Source organism: Hemicordylus capensis, chromosome 1, assembly GCF_027244095.1.
Source record: "Hemicordylus capensis ecotype Gifberg chromosome 1, rHemCap1.1.pri, whole genome shotgun sequence".
In the NCBI taxonomy this organism is placed as follows: Eukaryota; Metazoa; Chordata; class Lepidosauria; order Squamata; family Cordylidae; genus Hemicordylus; species Hemicordylus capensis.
The window spans coordinates 342,687,268-342,711,410 of NC_069657.1; the positions used below are offsets into that span (position 1 = coordinate 342,687,268).

Consider the following 24,143-nt stretch of genomic DNA (forward strand, 5'->3'; position numbering starts at 1 on the left):
TTAGACCTACAGGTATTATTAGTTTGTAAGGATGTGACACAGAGTAGCTGAGCTGTGGTGACAAACAATAAAAAAAGAAACTGGAGACAATACATGGTTTATTGTATTATAATAATCATTTGGCATTCAGTAATATGATATTGCAATTGCTATCGCATGCATTCCTCCTGGAACTTTGTGTTTGTATTGTTTAATCTTCTGAAGGGCCTAAAGCACTTTCATTTGATATCAGCACGTTTTGGTTAAGTATAATACTTATAACCTCCGGGTTCTGAGAACACTGGCACAATAAAGGACATTTGATGATGACATTGTACAGATAATTACAGTCCTCATGATAACTTGGATGTGTAAATAAGCTGTTATTTCAGTTATGGAACATCATGGCTTGTTGTCTGCTATTAAATAATTTGCTCAACAATCAGAGTCACACTTTGGTGGTGATAACCTTGTCAGAGCTTGGCTGTTGCTAATTTTATGAGTATCATACACTCCAGATAACTGTAGGGCAATCTGTATTTTCTGCTGCTACAATCCTCAAGCACATATTTCCAGAAGCCACTGGGTGCAGCAGAGGGAAGAGAAAATCAGTGAAATCATCCCTTCCTCGTTGCACACATGAAACTTTGTTCTGTGAAATTGTTCATTCATTTATTATTACATTTTTATACCACCCCATCCAACAGCTCTGGGCTTTTTACAAAACCAAAACAAAATATAATCATTTTAAAATCAAACTTAAAACCATATAAAATGTAAACAATTCAACACAGTTCCAAACAGTTAAAACAATTAAAAAACCCTGGAAGGATAGACCAAAAAAATAAGTTTTAAGGGCTCTCTTAAGGTCCAGTAATGTTTCTAAACCACGAAGTTCTGCAGGGAGTGCATTCCACAACCCAGGAGCAGCTGCAGAGAAAGTCGAGTCTGGAGTCACCACTAGACACATTGGTGACAGCTGAAGACAGACCTCTCCAGATGACCTCAACATGCAGTGGGGATCATAAGGCATTCTCTAAGGTAACCTGGACCTAAGCAAATCAGGGCTTTAATGGTAATAACCAACACTTTCTATTTTGCCTGGAAATGTATTGGCAGCCAGTGCAGCTGTTTAAGTACAGGCATAATATGGTCCCTCCAGGTTATCCCAGAGACCAATCTGACTGCTACATTTTGAACTAACTAAAGTTTCCAAACTATGTACAAAAGCAGCCCTATGTAGAGCACATTGCAATAGTCAAGCCTGGAGGTTACCAGCTGCTGCATCACTGTTTTGAGATCATCGTCTTCAGGGAATGGATGCAGCTGTCAAATCAGCTGAAGCTGATAAAAGGTACTCCTAGCCATAGCCTCCACCTGAGATACCAGGATAAGGCCTGGATCTAAGAGCTGGATCTAAGAGCTGTGTACCTGGATCTAGGAGCTGTGTATAGATACCAAACTTTGTACCTGTTCCTTCCCATCCAGAACAAGAAGATCTATCCCATCCTTCAAATGAGCAGCCTAGCATTGTTATCCCTTATCCAGCCAATTACTGCCTGTAGGCAGGTGTTTAAGGAAAGAATACCATTACAGGAGGAGGAGGAGGAGAAATAAATTGGAGTGTTATCAGCTCTGATAACATCCTGCACCAAATACCCTGATGACCACACCCAGAGGTTTCATGTAGTTATTAAAAAACATTGGTGACAGAATGGAGCCCTGAGGGACTCCATGTAACAGCTCCTGTTTGGAAGAGCAACTGTCACCAGGCGCCACCATCTGGAATCTACCGAGAGATAGAACGGAACCACAGCAAAAAAGTGCCTCCTATCCCCAGATCCCCTAGGCGATCCAGAAGGATACCATGGTCAATGGTATCGAAAGCCACTGAGAGATCAAAAAGAACCAGCAGAATCACACTCAGTTGATTCCCTGATAGAGATCATCCATCAGGCCAACCAGGGCTAACTCAACCCCATAGGCACTTCTGAAACCATTTTGAAGTAGGTCTAGATAAACCATTTCCTCTAAAACTGCTTGGAAGTGATTAGCCACCACTCTCAATCAGCTTGCCCAACCAAGGGAGATTTGGGACTGGCCTATAACCAAGGGTTCTAAGCTAGACTTCCTTCAAACAAGGGAGCATTCTGTCCTCCCACAGCAATGCATTAATTATGTCAATTAGGCCATCTCCAACAATCTTCTTACAGAATGAAGACAGCCAAGTTGGGCAAGGATCCGTAGAACAAGTGGTAGACTGCACTGCCCCAAGCAGCTTGCCCACATCCTCAGGAGTTGCAGATTGAAACTGTTCCAATCTAATACTGCAAGAGAGATTGCTGGACACCTTTTAATAGGCTCAGCAGAACTAGTGGAGTCCAAGTCAGCCCGGATTCAAGAGATCTGCACAACCAACACTAAAACCCTCCAAGGGTTTTTGGACTACAGCATCCAGCAGCCTTCCTGGGCAGAACATCCTAACAGATCCAGCACCCCTGTGTAAGCTGGCTCAGTTTAAGCTGGGCTTGACATCAGGGTTGAACTGGACTGGCCGAGTAGAGCATCGAGTGGTTAGAACCAGTCTGGTGATTGAACCAGACTGGATCCAGTTTGGCTGGTGCCAAAATCAAACTGGGCTAGGTTGGGTCAAATCCAGTTTTGATTCAAACTGAACCAGCAAAAACAATTTTGCACTCATCTCTACACCCCTGCAGGGGTGAATTGTGACTGTGAAACCAACTTTAACCAGGTGGTGGTCCATCCATGACAATGGGGAAACTACAGGATTCCCGACCTACGGAACACCTCCCTGATCCGAAATGAAGACCAAATCAAGTGTGTGGTTGGCAACATGCATTGGTCATGAAATGCATGCATGAAATGCATCGGCCCATAGTTGTCATGGCCGCTATGAACTCTTGAGCTGCACCAGACAAGCCAGCCACAAAGTAGATATTGAAGTCCCACAGCACTAAAGTCTAGGTGATTCGAAAACCAACTCCGAGAGCAGCTCCATCAGCTCAGTTAGGGAATCGATTTGACAGCTGGATGGATGGTACATGAACAGAATTCCTAATCTATCCCTAGTTCCCAGCCTAAGAAATACGCACTCAACTGTCTCACATGGACCCTGATAAGGGAGATGTTATTTATATGGACCACAGCCACTCCACACCCTGCCCACTTCCCCTAACCTGCTCCACAACAGAGTATCCTGATGGAAGAAGCTGGGCCCAATCTGGTTGACCCGACCAGATCTCAGTTATACATGCCTGGTTGGCGCCCACATTCACAGTCAAGTCATGGATTATTTCAGTCTTATTCTGAACCGACCTGGCATTACAGAGGAGCATTGTTAGACTCTGTGGGTAGTTGGAACTGCTCTCTGAAACCTGAGAGTTGTCAGGGCAGCCCAGAAGTGGAAACAGTAACTAGATTACTAAATTCTCTTCCCCTGGATTGGCCTGCTGCCCTGCCAGTGCTAACTCTTCTATTCCCCACCAGGTCAGAAATAGCCGCTGCAGAGCGCACCCTACACTACCACCTCCACAAGAAGACCAAACTGTGTATGCATTGGTAGTCTGGATGTTGGTCACTGTGTCTCCATCTCTTGATATTATAACTTCTGTATGTATCTTAAGGCACAGTATGCCTTCTGGGGTCTGACCCTGGCAGCCTTAAATCTCTGTGGCCGCAAGATCCTATTGATTTTTAATTCTTATGTGCTGGCTGCTGTCAGATAGTTCTGTAGCATTCCTGGAAAAATGGGGGATGATGGAAATAACACTTTGATGAAATCTCAAATATGTAGCTCTAATTAAAGCAGGACATACCTGTGGGATTTGTTCATTGTCTTGTCACAGCCCTTCAGTGTAGATTTACCAAAATGATTAGTTCAAGCATGAAGCTGAAGAAGCATTTGAATGGTTATAATCCATAGGTTGGAGACAGTGTTCCCTCTAATAGGGATTCCCAGATGTTGTTGACTGCAACTCCCATAATTCCCAAGCAAAGGCTATTGCAGCTGGGGATGTTGGGAGTTGTAGTCAACAACATCTGGGGATCCCTGTTAGAGGGAACACTGGTTGGAGATATGCCAGAGTTGAAACATCTAAAGTACCTATGTTATCTTTAGCAAGAAAAACAACAATAATAATGTGATTGATGTGTTCTAACGAGGAAGCAAACGGAAATGGTGCAGAAGTTAAAGATCAGATGGAGATACAGTAAGCAGAGATTAGCCATCTTCAGACATTATTCTGAGAGGCTCTGAACTTGGGTACAGCATCTTAAATGGGGTCAAAAGTCCCGCCTTGAGCCTATCACTCACCTCCTCAGTGTGCCACCCACACTTATAGTGCCATTAATCAGAAGACGCAAACTCCGCTTCCATGATGAAGTTGCTTGGGCATCCCAACCTCTTGATCACAGAAGTGCCCACCATCACAGAAGCAGCTTTCACCTCTTCAGATGACCGCCTCTATACGCATGGGCGGTGGGCTGAGGAGGTGAGTGACAGGGCTGGGGCGGGACTTCCAACCCTGTTTGATATGCTGTACCTGGGTCTTTAAAGAATGTTTGAATTAAGCTATTGTCTCTCTGGGTTCTATTCAATTCAAGCTCCACACAGATGCTGTGTGGTAACCATGGGTTTATTTAACAGGATTATGAATCACCTATCCACAGCTCTAAAATACAGGATTTCGCTAGTTCAAGTGAAGACAGGAAAGTGGGAAATGGAGAGACTGGGCAGAGCTTGAGAGGTCACTGCACTGGTACTTCACTGTGTCTGAAACTCAGAGGGTGTTCCCACAAGCAACCAAGACCGGGCAAGGGCAACTATGACTGGGCTTGGCTGCCCATGAGGACTCTTGGTGGCAAACCTGCCTAGAGAGCCCACCTCTTAAATGGCATGCGCTCCCTTAACCACATTTCCCTTACCGTATGCTGCACCGGCTGTTTTTAGCCAGCGCTGTAACACTGACATGCTTCTGCCCATCACTGTGGGGATCCGCACAATGCACTGCACATTTGTGCGGTGCATTGTGGGATTTGCAGGGGCTGGGATGATGTACCTGGCCCTCAACACTCTATACTGCTTGGAGCAGCCGGTGGCTGTCTGGTACATAGGCACGACCAGCATGCCAGCAAGTACTCAGCAATCATCTGTGGGAAAGGTAAGTTCCAGCAGCCTTCTCCTCAACCTACCCGGGAGCCCTCTCACAGGATCATGAGAAAGGGCCCACAGTCTCATCATTGAAATTATGTAGGGCTAATTAAGATCTAGACTGATCACCTTTTGACAGTACCAGATCAAGATAACTTAGTGCAGTTTTTCGCAGAGTTCTTGAGTGTGTTATAAGAAATAGACAGAATTCCACTTGGTGTGATTTAACAGCATAAGAATGTAAGAAAAGCCCTGCTGGATCAGACCAACATCCATCTTTTCCACAGTGGTCACCTAGGTGTCTTGGAAAGCCACAAGCAGGAGATGAAGTTATATCCCTTTCTCCACATATCCTCCTTTACAACTACCATTCAGAAGTATACTGCCTCAGAAACTGGAGGCAGCACATAGTCATCTTGGCTACTAGCCATTAATAAAGTCATATTCCATAAATGTGTCTTAATTTACACTAGTAGCCACCATCACACAAAGTGGCAGCGAATTCCATAGAGCACTATTTTTAAAAGCAGGAGCACTTTGACAAACAAACAAAAACCATGCCCTGTGATAGCCATTTCTCATCATGCAGACCCCTGCACAGTGCTGCACCTTTCCCAGTGTAAGGAGGAGCACCTTAAAGAGAATCAGAGCTATCCTGAAAGGCATGCTTCCCAGTGGTCTGTGTGTGCATTCCAAGCTGGTACTGGAAATCAGAGGGCTCTGTTTCTCTTAAAGGGCCCTCCCAGTACTGAACAAAGAGGTAAGTACAAAGTACCAGAGAGGTTGTACAGAGTATTTCGCTCTGACTGAAGCTTCTCACAGGCCTATAAACAATTAGTCATGGAGCTATACTTTGGGTCAATGGGAGCTGTTGCTGGCTTGCAGGCCTTGCAAGGAAGAACACTGCATAGATTAATTATGAGCTCTGTGCAGTTCTACCAGTGGTCCACCCTAAATTTAATTTAGATAACTGCAAGATCAGATACTTAATTTTGGGTCTTATAACATTTAATAATTTAGAAAACGGCAACATGGATTCATTACTCTTTTAAAGTTGTTGATCTTTTACTGAACAAAAGCATTCAGCTTACAATTGAACAATGTCATTGTAAACATAACCTTATTCCTTTCCAATCAGATTGGAAAAGCAAGTTGTTCTGGTAAGAATTAATCTGCCTACTTCCCTTTCACTATAATATTAAATGATAATTACCATCTTCACAAGTTAACCCACTTCAGCCTTAAAGGTTCAAATCCACAATTTTGCCTACTTGCACCTCAACCATTCATGCATCTGCCATCTTGAATCAGGGTGGATGACATCATCACAAACTATACAATTGAAGTGCCTCTATATGTCCCTACAATTGTACCAAATTTTGTCAAAATCAGTTCCCACAGGCATCTCAAATGTTCATGAATCCACCATCTTGAACTGGGGTGGATGACATCAATACAAACTACACTGTCAAGGTGTCCCTATAGCTGTAGCAAATTTCATTCAATTCACGTTAGCCCACTTGTGCCTCAAATATTCACACATCCACCACCTTGAATGAGGTGGCTGGCATCGTCACAAACTGTGCCATTGAGGTGTCCCTATGTGTCCCTACAACTGTTGCAAATTTTGTTTAAATCATGTGGTTCACAAGTTAGCCCACCTGTGCCTCAAATGTTCAGGTGTCCACCATCTTGAATCAGGGTGAGGTGTGCACCGTTGAGGTGTGCCTATGTACCAAATTTGGTTCAAATTGGTCAGACAATCCACAAGTTAGCCCACTTGCACCTCAAACATTTACACGTCTGCCATCTTGAATCAGGGTGGATTATTGTCATGGCTCGGTCTCAACCAGCCCTGTGATCTTAAGCTTCACCACTGCCACCGAGTGGACTTTTGTATTTTTTCTGGCTCTGTCTTCCAGAACAGCTAATCCCTTCAAAGCTAGGTATGATGGAAAGGCTTCTAAGTGTGAGTGGGTGGGGGGTAACCAGGCAGAGGCTACAGTTTGTTAAATTAAAAAAAAGGACAATTTTAAATTTAAAACAGTTCAATATAGAAGTAGTTCTTTTGGAAAATTTAGCACAAATTAACAGCAACCATATGAGCACAAGGAACAAGAACAAATAAAATATGAGAAAAATGCATCCAGTCTAACCTGCACCTAATACTGTGCCTTAGCCTAGAGTCCTTATCAGGAGTTCTTAAGCACCTCCAATCTGCTTCTTCAAGAAGCCTGGCTTTTCCCCTTCTTCAGCTTCAGGTCTTAATCTTCTTTTCCAGTACTGGAGGTTCAATTCCAGACTGGTCCTTCAGCTGCATTGAGGGTGATTCAATTCTCAGGAGAGTTTTCAGCCTAACTCTCCCAGTGATTTCTCAGCTCTAATTTCAGCAGCTCTTCACTCCTGGCTCTCTCAGACTCTGACTCCAACTTGAACTGATTTCAACTATTCAGCTCTCCAGCTTTTCAACTAAGTTCTTCCACCTTTACTTGCTCTGACTTCAGCTTCAACTTCAATTGCAACTAACTTTCTTCTTCAGGCAAGGCTTTTATTCTCTATATCTTCAATTTTTCTAAACAAACCAATCAAAACAACTCAATCCCTCCATTATTTTAAAGCATATCCAATCAAATCAAACCCTCTTCTCCTTCCCAAGCCAAACAGTTTGGTTTGGGAAGTTGGTTTGCCTGTTGCTTATCCCTGCCCAGTTTGTGTTTAATAAAGTGTCCCTAGTTTTCATCCATACAAACCAAACTGTTTGGCTAGGAGCTGTTAAATTTTGAAGGAGCTGTTAACATTCATTCATTCATTCATTCATTCATTCAATACCCCGCCCAAACATATGACTCAGTTTTGGCAACTGCCCAGATTTTTAAATACAGAACACAGGGAATAAGCAAATACATATTAAGTACAGAAATCTGTAACAAAAAAAGATGTAGTTCAGGCCTCATTCCTTCACAATGACATCATCACAAACTATGCCATTGAGGTATCCCTATGTGTCCCTACAGCTATAGCAAATTTGGTTCAAATTGGTTAGGCAGTTCACAAATTTTCCCACTTGTGCCTCAAACGTTTATGCATCCACAACTTTAATCGGGATGGATGACATCATCACAAACTATGCCTCTGAGGCAGTATTCCCTCTAACAGGGATTCCCAGATGTTGCTCACTACAACTCCCAGCATCTCTAGCTGCAGTGGCCTTTGGCTGGGGATTATGGGAGTTATAGTCAATAACATCTAGGAATCCCTGTTAGAGGGAACACTGCTCTGAGGTGTCCCTATATGTCCCTACAACTGTACTCAGATTGGTTCATATTGGTCCAGGAATTACAAAGTTTATAGGGACGCATGCACACATACACACAAACAAACACAATCAGTGAGAAAGGGCTCCAATCTGGAGGGGAAGAAAGCCTTAAAATGCTTACCTCCCCAGCAGATGATTGAGGGTTCCTTCCTGGGCAGGTGGATTGTCCACCCAAATGATTGCCAGCTACTGCCAGCAGCGTGGAGGGTCGGGGGTTGGAATGCGTCTTCCCAGCCCCTGGAACTCCTATAATCATCACTGGCCATAAGGCTACTCACATGTTAGTGCCACAGGGAGCTGCATGGCACTGACACACAAGCACTAAGCCCAGTTTAAGGACAAACTCATTCCTAAAATGTGGGCTAAGCGGGCGGCTTCCTAAGTGGGTTTGCCGCCATGCCACTGCTGGGAGCTGCACAGTTCCTGGTGGTTCACACGCACCTACAAAAACTGGGCTGGTTTTGCCTACACATGTGAATAGTCCCACAGAATGCCTGGTGATCTCATAGGTTAACTTCCCTTAAGGAAAGTAGGCTAAAAATCAAGAAACCCACAATAAACCTTCATACTTATGCAGATAATCTTGTATTTGAAATGCAATGCTTTCTCTGACTTCCGTTTGTGTCATCCATCATTGACACAATCAGGAGATACTGGCTGACACAAAGTTGCACAATGTCTTGAGGTCTTGGTCTGCTTGTGCAAGTGTGGCACTAGGGCAACAATGACAGCAGACAGCTTTGCAGCATTCCCTGCAACCTTTATGGACTGAGGAAAAGGAAAAGACTGAGTCCCAAAGTTTAAAACTTAGAAGGTGGCCAATAAGTTCGAGGCACAATTTTCTGCTCAGTGAGACAAAGTCTCATATCAGATGTGCACACGTGCTCATGCATACACCCACCCACACACTTTAAATTGTTTTAGGTTGCCTTAGGAACAAATTAGCATATGGCATACATGAATAGGATGTCAACAAAATATATATGGAAGGTAGTCAAACATAAACAAAACCTTTTCCTCTACCTTCGAAATTTGAGCTACTATTCCTAGTGACAAGAATTGTATGATTGTGTGGAAAAATATCAAAAGGAATATAATACAATTTAATAACTAACAATTGAGGCTAAATAACTAAATATTGAATATTACAGAACAATCAAATAAGGAAACAGCCTTATGTTTGTTGTCATAGTAGCTTAGAAACAATTTTCTCCATAAGTGATATAATGGATCTGTATAATAAATTTAATTATTATGAAGATGAAGCATATTTGTATTAAGTTATTTTTCTTAATTCTTGTAGGCTTATCCAAGATAGTTGTGGGGGTGATTTTTGTTTTCCTATGTTTGCTTGACTTTGCTTTTTGGCAAGGACTGAGGCAAAGAATGGAAAGGCATGCATATAAGATTTAGGGATGTGCAGAATGTTCCCAACTTGGAATGTTCTGACTTGAAACAAGCCATTTTGAACGTTTCGAGTGTGAAAAGGGAGCCTTGTTCTAAGCCTGTTGTGTTCAGAATGGTCTGAGTGTTCAGGCTTAAAAAAAAATTAAGATGGTGAGGGTGGCGCTGGGTTGGGGATGGGCAGTGAGAGCTACCTTTAATATTAAATTAATTGAAGCTCTTACCAGCGGTACCAACTGCACTGGAGGCAGCAGCAGCAGGCTTCAGCCACCATCTTGTGCCGTGGCAGCTTGCTCCTTCTGTGCACACCTCTAATAAGATTCAGCAGTGAATATGAATGTAATTTTGGAGAAGAGAAGGTTAGGGGAAGCACCTGAAGCTCAAAACTCAGAAGTTCTGCTCTTTCTGCCCTCCTCTGACCAGGAGCATATCTAGGGTATGGCAGGCAGGGCATGTGCCCCGGGCGCCACTTGAAGGGGGGCGCCATTTTTAAAAATTAAAAAGTTTTTTAAAATGGCCACCAAAAACAACATGGCCACTGTGCATGCTCAAATGGCCTCTGTCAGGCCCTAGGCCATGCCAGGCCTCACAGAGGCCATTTGAGCATGTACAGCAGCCATTTTGTTTCCAGCGGCCATTTTAAAAAGTATATATATATTTAAAAATGGCGACTGCACATGCTCAAAATGGTTCCTGCAAAGCCCTAGAGGCCAGCGAGGGGAGGGGGAAGCTTTGCAGACCCACCCCACAGCGTTTAGGAAGCCCCCAAAGGGGCTACAGGATTTTTTTAAAATTTAATATAATAGAAGTCACTGTACACATATTCAGTTTGGCACTATGTACAGAGAATCAGGGCTTGTGAATAATGAGCTGAAACTTATGAGTTAGGATTGTATTCATTTGCTCTTACTTTGCTTCTTGTGATGAGTGATTTGAATGTGATGTCTTAATAATATGGCTATTAATGGTGAGTTTGTCTTTGAATCAGTTTGAAATCCATAGTATTAAGTCCCACTGAGAGTTTCTTGTTCTCTTTCTCTCATTTTAATTGTCTTTCTGAAATACGAGAATAAATTCCAAGCAGTGACACAGTTTATTCTGCATATCCTTTAATTATTTTCAGACTATCTGGGAAAAGTCAAATTCTCCATTTATTTTTAAAACTTATGTAATAGTGATGCTACAATGCATAATAGAGAATTAGACATTAGTTTTCATCCCAATGTGCATCACTTTACACTTGCTAACATTGAACTGCATTTGCCATTTTGTCGCCCATTCCCCCAGTTTGGAGAGATCCTTTTGGAGCTGCTCACAATCCGTTTTGGATTTCACTACCCAGAAGAGTTTAATGCTAAGATATTGGGACAAAAACCCCAAGTATATGCTGATGGGATCCGAGCTGTTGGTGAATAACCAGGAGAAGGATCTTGGGGTCGTGGTGGACAGCTCTTTGAAAGTGTTGACTCAATGTGCGGCAGCTGTGAAAAAGGCCAATTCCATGCTAGGGATCATTAGAAAGGGAATTGAAAATAAAATGGCTAACATTATAATGCCCTTATACAAAACTATGGTGCGACCACACTTGGAGTACTGCGTACAATTCTGGTCACCACATCTTTAAAAGGACATTGTTGAACTGGAGAAGGTACAGAAGAGGGCAACCAAGATGATCAGGGGCCTAGAGCACCTTTCTTATGAGGCAAGACTACAACACCTGGGGCTTTTTAGTTTAGAAAAAAGACGACTGCGGGGAGACATGATAGAGGTCTATAAAATCATGCATGGTGTGGAGAAAGTGGAGAGAGAGGAATTCTTTTCCCTCTCACACAACACTAGAATCAGGGGTCACTGCATGAAATTGATTGCCAGGAGGTCTAGGACCAACAAACAGAAGTACTTTTTCACGCACCACTTGTGGAACTCTCTGCCACAGGATGTGGTGACAGCCAACAACCTGTATGACTTCAAGAGGGGTTTGGATGACTTCATGGAGGAGAGATCTATCAATGGCTACTTGTCGGAGGGCTGTGGGCCACCTCCAGCCTCAAAGGCAGGATGCCTCTGAGTACCAGTTGCAGGGGAGTAATGGCAGGAGAGAGGGCACGCCCTCAACTCCTGCCTGTGGCTTCCAGCGGCATCTGGTGGGCCACTGTGCGAAACAGGATTCTGGACTAGATGGGCCTTGGGCCTGGTCCAGCAGGGCTGTTCTTATGTTTTCCAAGTACACCTCCACATAGTATTTGGTTATTTTATGAGCCCCAGCATACTGAAATTTGTAGTTTCCCGGCAATTTTTGGTCTGGCTACGTCCACTGCTAAATAGTTTTTGAAATAGTAAAAGATTAACGAGCTTGACTTGTATTTTTCAGCTGATATTATGGTAAAGTTATCTGGAAAATGGGTGTCAGATGTTTGGACAGGGGGTGCAATTTCAGTGCTTGCCCTAGGCGCTATTTTCCCTGGATATGCCTCTTCCTCTGACCCCTGGACATAGTCAATTGACCTCATTTTCCCCCTGTATCAGAGAAGTTCTGCAGGATTTCTTGTATATCTCTACAACCACATTAGATTTATGCTAAGATATTCAATGCTAAATAGCTGTCTTTTTGTGTAATAGCTGTAAGAAAATGGCAGGATTACTAAATACAGTTTCTAAATACAGAATAAAACTAGTTTATTCCTAGAGGAACTGAAATATTTTCTTTTGTTTCTTTTATGAGTAAAAACCTCACTAGAGGGTTGTGGTGTTGTGAAACACACACACACTCAGAGAGTTTCAGATTGGATGTTTAGGCTTCATTTAAACACAGCTGATTTCGCAATTAATAATGTATTATTCCCTTTTCCTTTCTACAGTATGCTGTCTGGTTAGTCCTCTGGGTTACATGGAACGTATTTGTTATCTGCTTCTACTTGGAGGCTGGGGACCTTTCAAAGGTAATTTGCCGTCTTATATATCTAAGCCATCTGATGTTACAACACCCCAGTTCTGAGGGTGTCTTCTTGTATCTACTTAAACTCCTGGCATTACTTAAATGATAAAGTAGCTTGGGAATGATGAGTATACTGTATGTCTTAGCTTTTCCTAAACTATTAGAGAAATTGCATAGTGTAGGTGTTTAAATAAGTGTTGATAATAGCGAGATATTTTAGGTGATAATGGTGTCATTAAATGTCCTGGTTTCAGTATCGCTTCAGACTTGTGGATGTCATAACTTACAGTTATGGGAGGATCTGTATTTTATTAGTCCCTTTCCTGAGGTCTTTTCCTAAGTAAGGAGATATATAAAAATGTTCTTGCTGGTGAAATAACTGAGGCAAGATGGTAAGCCAAGAAGACATTACAGTGTTAAAGCTGTCCGTATTCTGCCCCACAGTCAGTCTGTGATAGAAAGGATATTTATAGGAATAATCCGACAAATATGATGAATATTTATGTACTTATTTGCAACAAAAGTTCCCAAAGCAGTTTACATAGATATATATATGATAAATAAAATTGAATAAGGGTTTGGCTATGTGCTATGTTATACCCTATTTCTGTGAGACTTGCTTTCACATGCATGGAACACAACTCTTCTTTCTTAGTCAAGAATGGAGAGGTCTGGCTCTCTCTCAGCGCACCTCTACCTTGCGTCTTCCTGGAGAAGGCAGGAATTTTTCAAAACAATGAAATAAATGTCTGTCTTTCTACTACACCTCAACTTACTTGGCTGTCTTATGGTTATGAGGTGGTCTACTGATTAGATACTTCACATGTAGATCAGCAAAATAAAATAACACAAACCCTTGTGTTTGTGTTTCTGATGGACATGTCATGTTAATTGTGTTGTCCCAATTATTGTGCATGGGTTCAAAATGCATATGGTTAGAAATAAACATATTTTCCAAATAGAATGAACTAGTTTGGGCTCCTTGCAGAGTTTGAATTCAGCACTTGCTGTCATTCACAACAGGTGGGCACAAGGCATCTTTCTTGTGTAATTGACTTGTTCCTTAGTATATCCTCTGTGAATTGATACCAAAACGTGTAATCCATCATGTTGGAAAAAGGGGTCCTTTCCTTCTTATCTAGCTAAAGTAAGAGATAGAGGTTATGTAGTTATCTCTCAATCATATTAAATTACTTTTACCTTTAAATACTCCAGCATTTACCTTCTTGTAATGGCCATTGTGAGAAACACACTGTTACCATTGTGGTTTTCCATAGAACATACATAAAGTGTGCATGTAAAATTTACATTTACACATATATTTAAAAATATGCGCATCTGGAAAATCTGAGCCAATCAAGTTTCCCAGATGCATGTACACGTGTATTTAAAAATGCAGCGCACACACAGAGTTTATTTTTACACATTGTACTTTTGTTGTGGAATGCACCAGTGTAACCCCAATGTATCCAGCAACAATTGTAACATGTGTAGCACTTATCTGGAAAGATAACAGTGTAAAAAGGAAGAGCGAGGGAGAAGGCGGCTGGCACATTCTGACCATTGCACATACAGATACTGTGTTCCACAAACCAATGATGGCATCATTGGGTCTAAAGCTGAGTTGTCTCCTTCCTTCAATGCATTCTACTAGGAAGAACATCTATTTTCTCTTGTGTGATGCTCCTGTGGATTGTTCCACAGTCATTTGGAAGTCAGGTGCTGTTTTTTGGTTTAGTTTTTAGAGCAAGTGCCTCAGTAAGAACCTCTCCACTTCTGCATCCCTCCCCGCCGATTAGGTGAATCAGGTGAACATTCTGGAGAATATGTTCACTTGGGTGCATGCCTGAAAGAGGCACAGAAATGATTTAAAACATATATGTAAAAGCACACCAGGATAAAATGTGCATAAATACAACCCTTTGGGTTCATTCTACAATTTTATTTCTTAGCGTAAACAAGAGCAGTCATTATTTCTAGTTTCATAACATAGTATCTTCCCCATTCTCAAAAACTACCTTTTGCCTCTTTGATGATCCTCTGCTTCTCATATGGGGTACTGCATGTAATCCGGTTACCATTTTCAGTTCCTGGGTAATGATGACTCCTCACAGACACTCTTGCATGCAAACTGGATCTTTAGGTTTTTCCATACAATGGCAAATCTTTCTCTCTCTGTGTGTGTGGTTCCTGTGATGGTGTGGAGAAAATTATCATGTCTGCTTTATGTGTCAGAGCTCACAATGACACAGAGGTGGCTTCAAATCTCTTACTGTGGTCATGAAGCCACACAATGAATCTATGTTGTGAACTGGATTCATTTGGTGATTTTTCTGCAAGGCAAATCGGTATTTGTGTGTGGGGGGGAGGGGTTCCTGTGATATGTGGAATTAATTACCATATGTCGTGCACATAAATGCAGCCAGCATGGGAGACAATGACTTCCATGTGGTAAGCACTTCATGTACAGTGGGTTCCAGACTCTTCTGTGCTGCTCAGAAGCTTCTCTTTTTTGCTGCAGCCCTGGTGCTTAGAAGGCAACCTTTCTTCTACTTTGTCCATTAAAATGCCCCCCATTTGTAGGATTGTTAGTAGACAGCTGCCATGAAATCCTCTGCTGTATGTTGCTAGATTTGGGAGCTTTTCCTCTCCCCTGCTTTTATCCATATTTATGAAACTTCCTGGAAATCAGTGCATTGCTTGACACTGACCTGTTCCTGGTGGATATCACCAATCCATCACAGGCCTCCAGAAAATTAGAAATGTCATACAGTATGGTGACAGAAATAATCTAAAATGTCAGAAAATACTTTGACCTAGCTGCAGACCAGCAACTGTCTCGGCCGTGAAATTCTCATGCACACACTGCAAATATATTCAAGCTAGTAATGAGATTAAACTGTGAATTTCATCTAGAGCAGCATCTGTTAGATTGTCTCAAAGACTTTGTGCTGAATTCTTTGCATTACTTGAATTTTCAGCGGAGAATATATATGACATCAAATGTGTAATGGTACTCCTGAGTATTGTCTCCTGCTAAGATAGGCATATTGAACCTTCTAAAAGAAAGCCATTGCGCTGAATTAGCTCTAACTAGAGAATAAAACGTAACCTTTAGGGAAGCACACCAGGGACACTCTTGAGGTTGTAAACTATGAGAGATAATCTTGCACAAGATCGTTTTAAGAATTGTGAAGTTAAAATTACAGCCTAATAATTGCCCAAGTGGGTATACTTTGTTTTCTATATGTATAAAATATGGCTTTCTGCCATATAAAATATCTTGGGGATTGGGAGATAAGTTTTAAGGTTCGCTTTTTCTCTTGTCTATGCCCAATTGGTTTTCTTTCATTACTCAATAATAGTAGGATGCCCATATATTTCAAGCTGCTGCCATATCTTCAGTGAGGAAGTTTACTAATGGCTGCTTCCCTCCCCGCCGCCCCCATCTCAGAGGTCATGACATTTTTACAGCTGCTCTTTATTGAAGTAAAAGAGCCCTGATAACGATTATGGGGTGTTCAGAAGGATGAGATTGCCACCTCCTCATAAGTGGCTAAAGAACTGCCAGTGAATAGCCCCACATTGCTGTTCACATCACATTACAGCCTGGAACAGATACCTAGTTTGAAGTTTGGCAGTGGACTCCGAGCACTTCTTGTCACTGTTAATGTCTTTGCTGACAGCGTGGCTTTCATAGCCTGTCAAAATTATTATGAGTATTTTGCCTGGTGACTAAAAGGAGGACAAAAGACAGGCTTTAGAAAACTTCTCTCTGAACATACTGTTTGCTGTCGGGAATATATTTTACATAGCACATATCCAGTTAACACAGCTGCATTTAAATAATGTTATGCTGGTCATCCTATTGCTTTCTTCTCAGGCATGTGTGTGTCTGTGTGTGTGACAGACAAACTGTATTTCTTAGGCACAGACTTTTGGGCCATTGGAGAGCTGATGTCCTTGCTTCAAGGAACAACGAAGTAGCACAGACTGTTTGCATGAAATTTTAATTTTTCAATTATCATCTTTAAAGAAGGTGACTTGCAAGCAGTGCCATAGAAAAAAGAGTTTGCAATATTCCAGTGGAACACAAGGTTAAGTAAAATATTTGCTTTATTTCTACCTTCAGAGCAAACCTTAATGCTGTTGGCATTAAGAGCAACAATGAAAAAGCACTTAGGCAGATTCTTGGAGACCGGAGAGCAAGTGTAAGGAGGGAGGGATGGTGGTAGCAAGCATGAATTGTCTCCTTTGCTAAGCAGGATCCATCCTGATTTCCATTTGAATGGGAGACGTGTGAGCACTGTAAGGTCTTCACTTTAAGGGATGGGGCTGCTATTAGAAGAGCATCTGCATGCTTGCATGCAGAAGGTTCTAAGTATCCTCCCTGGCATCTCCAAGATAGGGCTGAGAGAGACTCCTGGCTGCAACCTTGGAGAAGCCACTGCCAGTCAGTGTCCTATGTTCTTATGTGATGGGTTTTTCAGAAGGCTGGACATGGCAGAGAAGAGGCACCCTTGTCCATGGTGTGCACATCCATCCAGTAATCCCACTATCACCATTAGTAAACAGAGTTTGTATTATTTCAAAAACCTGCCAAAGCCATTTGATCAGAGATGACAGTAGGACAGATGTGGGCAATGATGTCTCCATCATATCATTTTAAACTCTGTCATATCATTTTCAGCTATATAATCAGTCTTCAGCCTAAAGTTGTGGTATATGTGCCTTTGACTGTTTGGAGACTTCAGTTTTTTAAAATAGAGCTCCTAGACTGCTGACAGGGGCCAGTGGTCCAGAACACTGAGCAGGGTGTTGGACTAGAAAACCATCAAGATCTCTTTCAACTCAAACATTCCATGATTGTGTGACAATCATACTGACACTGACTGGCAGCGACTTTCCAAGGTGACAGGCAGGAGTCTCTCCCAGCCCTACCTGGAGATGCCAGGGAGCAGAAGCGTATCTAGGGAAAATAGCACCTAGGGCAAGCACTGAAATTGCACCCCCTGTCCAAACATCTGACACCCATCTTTCAGATAACTTTACTATAATATCAGCTGAAAAATATGTCAAGCTCGTTAATCTTTTAAAATTTCAAAAACTATTTAGCAGTGGACATAGCCAGACCAAAAAAAATGCTGGAAAACTACAAATTTCAGTATGCTGGGGCTCATGAAATACCCAAATACTATGTGGAGGTGTACTTGGAAAACTAAACAGAAGTGACTATCTAATTCTCTACTATGCATTGTAGCATCACTATTACATAAGTTTTAAAAATAAATGGAGAATTTGGCTTTTCCCAGATATTCTGAAAATAATTAAAGGCTATGCAGAGTAAACTGTGTCACTGCTTGGAATATATTCTAGTATGTCAGAAAGACAGTTAAAATGATAGAAAGAGAGCAAGAAACTCCCAGTGGGCCTTAATACTAAGAATTTCACACTGATTCAAAGACAAACTCACCATTAATAGCCGTATTATTAAGAAACCACATTTAACTCACTTATCATAAGAAGCAAAGTAAGAGCAAATGAATACCATCCTAGCTCATATGCTTCAGCTCAGTATTCACAAGCCCTGATTCTCTGTACATAGTGCCAAACTGAATATGTGTACAGTGACTTATATTATATTAAATTAATTTTTTTTAACCTGTAGCCCCTTTGGGGTGCTACCTATAGGCCGTGGGAGGGGGGGCATCTGCAAAGAGGGGGGCATCCCACTGCTGGCCTCTAGGGCCTCGCAGAGACCATTGGAGCATGTGCTGTGGCCATTTTTAAAAATAATTGTTGTGTTTTTTTAAATGGCTGCTGAAAACAAAATGGCCACCACACATGCTCAAATGGCCTCTGCGAGGCCTGGCATGGCCTAGGGCCTCACAGAGGCCATTTGAGCATGTGCAGTGGCCATTTTGTTTTTGGTGGCCATTTTTTTAAAAAAAATAATTTTAAGAATTTGCACCCCCCTTCAAGTGGTGCCCAGGTCACGTGCCCTGCCTGCCCTACCCTAGATATGCCCCTGCCAGGGAGTGAACCTGGAGCCTTCTGCATGCAAGCATGCAGATGCTCTCCCACTGAACTATGACCCCCATCCCCTAAGGGGAATATCTCACAGTGCTCTCATGTAGTATTCAAATGCAAACCAAGGTGAATCTTGCCTAGTAGGGACAATAGAGGAGAGCTTTCATGCTTGCTACCACAAGAGAGCTCTCCTCCCCAAGGAGGGGCTGGGAAAGACTCCTGCCCAAAACCTTGGATAGCTGCCAGTTAATGTAAACAGGACTAAGCTAGATGGACCAATGGTCTGAATCTTTATAAGGTAGTTTTCAAGTTCCTATCATTATTTTGTATTGGTATTTGAGTTTGTCTTTATGGGATGAGTGACATAAGATAATCTTTTATAACTAGGTAGTTTTTTACTTGTTCAGAAGCACTTTCATACTATAGCTACATTCCAGCAGAGGCATCTGCTTTGGAAGCAAGGATTCTGGGTATACATCTGTATCACATAACAATATTTATTTGCAGCCATTGGTGACTGTGTGCATCTAGTCCACTTAACTAACTGGATGCAGCCTTTGATGAAGAATTGCAATGCATATGTTAATTCATCATGAGTAACTTGTGCTTTTGTTACTGCTTAAACAAGATTAGAGCTGGGTTGAGACCAATATATCCCCCAGTTTAAGTGCTGAGCTGCTCCAAACAATTTCATAAAGTAGAACTTACATGTAAACTGGGGCCATCATACAGTGGCTAATATCTTCTCCTCCACTAATGGTGTGGAGGTGCAGCATGCACAACATCTCCACAATGTTTAGTAATCTAGAGTTATGCTGTTCATGTGGGGGAGGGCAGTTTTCACTGATGATCCAAATGTGATCCAAATGTAGGTTCCAGAGAGCTGTCCTAGCTTTCAAAAGTAGATCACAGAGAGATGTAGGTATCTACTTCTGAGTTGCAGGGAGTGTTTCTGTTGGGTGGAGGGGGTTGCTGAAAATGGCTCTTTCCCACACACACTGAGTAATTTTTTACACGCAGTGCCTCTGCATTGTTAGTGGTGATGTCAGCCGGTGAGTTTTCCCACTCTTGCCTTCTATCCTCTTCCCTTTTTACATGTATCGTGTTATGATGGCCAAGACTCATTCATTGATCGTACTTCACGATAATGCCAATAGGTGAGAATCCCACTACAGAATTGCTGATCCTCATAGCAATAAAAAATTGCCAGAACAGGAAAGAGAGAGAGAGCTGAAGTCAATGTCAGATAGAACAACCTCCCACAAATGAGAGCTCATCTGAAGAGTTATAGTCGTACAAACACAATTTTATTTATTTATTTAACATATTTATATACTGCCCAAAACTTACATCTTTTGGCGATTACAATAAAACAGTACAAATTAACAGGATAAAATAATTTAAAGTTTTACAGTTTTAAAAACTAGAAATTTAATTAATAACCTGGGTTAAAAAATGTGTCTTACTGCCTTTTTAGAAGTTGTCAGAGTTGCGGGGGCTCTTATTTCAGCAGGGAGTGCACTCCAAAGCCTTGGGGCAGCAATGGAGAAGTCCTGTGCAAGACCATCCAATACCAACAGCCAAACTAAAGAGCGGGGTGTGCAGAACTAGTTTGAATTGAACCAGCCCTATTTGCCTGGTTGGAACTCAAACTGAACCTGCCTCATAAAAAGGGAAGCCAGTCTGAGTTTGAACTGGGCCTGAATTGACTGGTTCAACAGTTCAAGGGGCTATGCTTGTAAAGGGGGATCCAGTAAGGATTCCCCTTTACAAGCAAAGGGGAATCCTCTAAGGGTAGCAGGGCAGCAAGAGGGCATTTTACCACTGCCTCTGGCGGATCCTCTAAAGCCCGGTGCTCGCTGAGCGGTGCAGCCCATGTATCAATGGGATGGTTCCAGCCTCCATGCATGCACAGAGGACAAAACCACATGGGCCGAACTACTGAGGGGAGCGCGCCAGGTTTAGAGGAGCCTGTGGCAGTAAAGTGCCCTTTCACCGCCCCCCTGGTCGCCCTTAGAAGCCTTTTAATGGCAGGATTCCCCTTTCCTTGTAAAGGGAATCCTCACCGGGCATAGCCCTTCAAACCGGGTGGACCAGGTTTGATCAAATAGACAAAACAGCTGGTCAGTTCAACTGAACTGGTTCACAGACTTGCAGTTCAGTTCAAATGGGAACCAAACTGCAAAAAATGGTCCTGTGCACACCCCTGCTAGAGAAGCATGACTTCTGTGATTAGAGCTCCCAATATCTTTTTCTTTTTCAATTTGGATTAGGGCCACAGCTTCAGTGAGGCGGCAAGGGGGCAACGACTTCAGAAAAGTAGTTACCCCTCCAGCTGCCCCTCATTTCTGTTTCAGAAATCTAACAAGTGGGTCATAGCTCACCTACTAATAAATGCACTTTGCCCCTTCTGTGCCCCTTCATTTTCTCCCCTGGTGTCACCACTGGGCTACAGTGCAAAGGATAATTTGCAGAAAGCAAAAGGCATTTGGACTCCCATGTCATGTATAATTTGGCTCTTGAGCATTATAAACAAAATTATTCATGTAAAGAAGCTTTGACACCACATTTTTCCATTGAAAAGCAGTGTTGCAATGGAGCAATTCTGAACAAAGGAATTGTGAGACTGGATGTCACATCTCTTTATACCTTCTCTTTTTTTCTACTGAAAATGCTTCCTTTCTCTGATTTCTTCCAAGAGTTTCTAGATATGTGTTTACAATGGGAATGCATATCTAAAACCTCAAAATGGAGACAGTATTTATTTTTCTTCTTTTACATATCTCTTTGACATTGTTGTACTCTTACTGGCTGGCGTACTGCATGCTGTGTACACAGCAAAATGTAATATTTGTGAAGTTGCACAAGAGTGCTGTTGCACAAGCACAAATATTGTGCTAATGGTGTTGTGTGACAGTGCAGCCATTATATAAATGACTACACAGTCACACAACTCTGTTTGTGAAATGTTTACACTGGCACAACAGCACTCTTGTGTGCACAACTGCACAAATGTTACAATCCACCACATGCGTGACATTGCGCAGTATGTCAGCTACTAATCTCCCACTGCAAAGTCTGCAGATAAAACAACATAACCAGGTAATAGCAAATCAGTGAGAGTAAACAGAAGGACATTAAAGATAAGCAATTGCTCCAAGGAGGCAAATATATTAAGACAGTAAATAGTAAATGCCAAGGCACAAAGCACAGGTTATGGCAGTACAGAATATTGAAATTTCTCGAACAGTTGAAGAAATGCTACTCATTTGTTGACCTTTTTGAAATTGGATATTACTTAAATACTTGGGGAGTGTCTACTAGATAAGGTATTTGAATCTGGGCCTGGCTTCAGAATTAAATTAGAAGTGAACTGGGTAGGAGGCAAGCATGCAGCCTTTGTTTCCAGCCTTAGTACCCAAGTCGTACTTTGAACAAGAGCTCATGAGGACATGAGCGAGTGCCGATTACTGCAATATGTGAAGGAATAAACAGGAGAAACCTATTTTGGGAAAACACAGAATATACTCAGGTCATCACAGTTCTAAAATTAAGAATACATGTTTGTTTTTTTCAGGTTGAGTACTTCCTTTGCTAGTAGCTAGTGCAGGAAAGGCCTGTGTTTGTTCCCCCCCCGCACAGGGTCGCACAGAAGAGAGCTGGTCTTGTGGTAGCAAGCATGAGTTGTCCCCATAGCTAAGCAGGGTCTGCCCTGGTTGCATCTGAATGGGAGACTTGATGTGTGAGCACTGTAAGATATTCCCCTCAGGGGATGAAGCCGCTCTGGGAAGAGCAGAAGGTTTCAAGTTCCCTCCCTGGCTTCTCCAAGATAGGGCTGAGAGAGATTCCTGCCTGCAACCTTGGAGAAGCCGCTGCCAGTCTGTGAAGACAATACTGAGCTAGATAGACCAATAGTCTGACTCAGTATATGGCAGCTTCCTTTGTTCCTATGTACCAGTATCATGCACAAAAAGTGTGTCCCCCACTCACTTTCTGTCACCTCCACTGCCTGCTTGCCTGCCTCTGCTTCCACCTGCTGCCTCCTCTCCTTGCCTTGTCCGCCTCTTTCTTTCTCCTCCTCTTCTGCCCTCGCAACACTTGGAAGCACTTCCAAGCATCATGCGGGCAGGGGGAGAAGAGGGAAAGAGGGGGTGGTGGAAAGGATACTTTCCCTCTCTGCCTCCTCGGCCTGTGTGATAATTGGAAGCACTTGTAAGTGTTGCTTGGGCAGCAGGGCCAGATTAACATAGTAGCAAATGTAGCATTTGCTACGGGCCCCGCGTTTTCTAGGGCCCCGCACGCCTGGCTTGAACGTCTGCCCCTTCTTTTGCTCTCTATTTGGTGCTCTCTGCTGACCCTCCTCATTGCCTGCTGCTGCCCATTCTCTCACCTCACTGGAGGGCATTTAAGCAAGGTCTTCCTGGCACCATGGTGTTGATTGGGTCATCTATTATGTTAAGCAGCACGGGAGAGAGCAGTAAGAACAACAGTAGGAACAGATAGCTTGCAAAGGGGTCTCAAAGATAACTTAATCGCCAGGGAGTTGGTCTTTATTTGTTTAAACTGTAAAAGTTTTTTAAAACATACACAGAGAGTAAAAGAAATAAAAGCAGTTTAGATTAAAAAACAACTAACTATTAATGCTGGTCGGAAGAAAGGAAGCTAAAGAAGATGCTAGTTGAATGTTGCCAGCGTTTTCCGACTGACTGGAAGAGGGTAAAGATAAACAATGAGAACGTGGAAAGCCAGAAGCAACTCAGATGCACGGCAAGAGGAGTCTCAAAGTTTAGTGGATCAATTGAGGGGAGCTTATATCACGGTCTTGTTGGGTAAGGTCACTTATATCCTCCTTTAGTATCTAGTGCTGTTGGGAGGGAATTTGTGATCATTGCTTTTCAAGGAACTGCCAAATTTAAGGTGAGCTCCTTTCCTCTCCTCTAGAACTGAAATAACTACTGCTGCATTGCCAACTTCATTAGCTTTACATTGGGATGCCTGTTGAAATTGTCCAAAGATAAACGGAGGCTGCAAACCTAAGCACACTTACTAGAGAGTAAGGCTCATTGAGTTCAGTGGGACTTACTTCTGAGTAAACATGCTTAGGGTTGCACTGAATGATTTGTGCATTTCCTCCTTTTAATATTAAGCATGTTAGTGTAATTTAGATTAAAAGAGGCTGTACCTCCTGCCAAAAGATTGTCTTTTGGATACTTCTGTTTTCATGGAAGTTGCTAATGCACCTATCATAATCACATTCATTTGCAATGCATCAACTATTTAAAATATACCTCTGCTTTCCTGTCAGGCTT

At 42.4% G+C, this 24,143-nt stretch overlaps 1 protein-coding gene across 4 annotated transcripts in view; it reads left to right on the top strand.

Moving 5' to 3' along the window:
* The window catches only part of NKAIN2 (sodium/potassium transporting ATPase interacting 2), an 875,273-nt gene that overhangs the window by 477,961 nt on the left and 373,169 nt on the right, over positions 1-24,143 (top strand). For all 4 annotated transcript variants that reach the window (XM_053284541.1, XM_053284517.1, XM_053284532.1 and 1 more), the window contains one exon: positions 12,728-12,808. In XM_053284541.1, the coding sequence (XP_053140516.1) occupies positions 12,728-12,808 (81 nt within the window). The remainder of the gene's footprint in view (positions 1-12,727; positions 12,809-24,143) is intronic.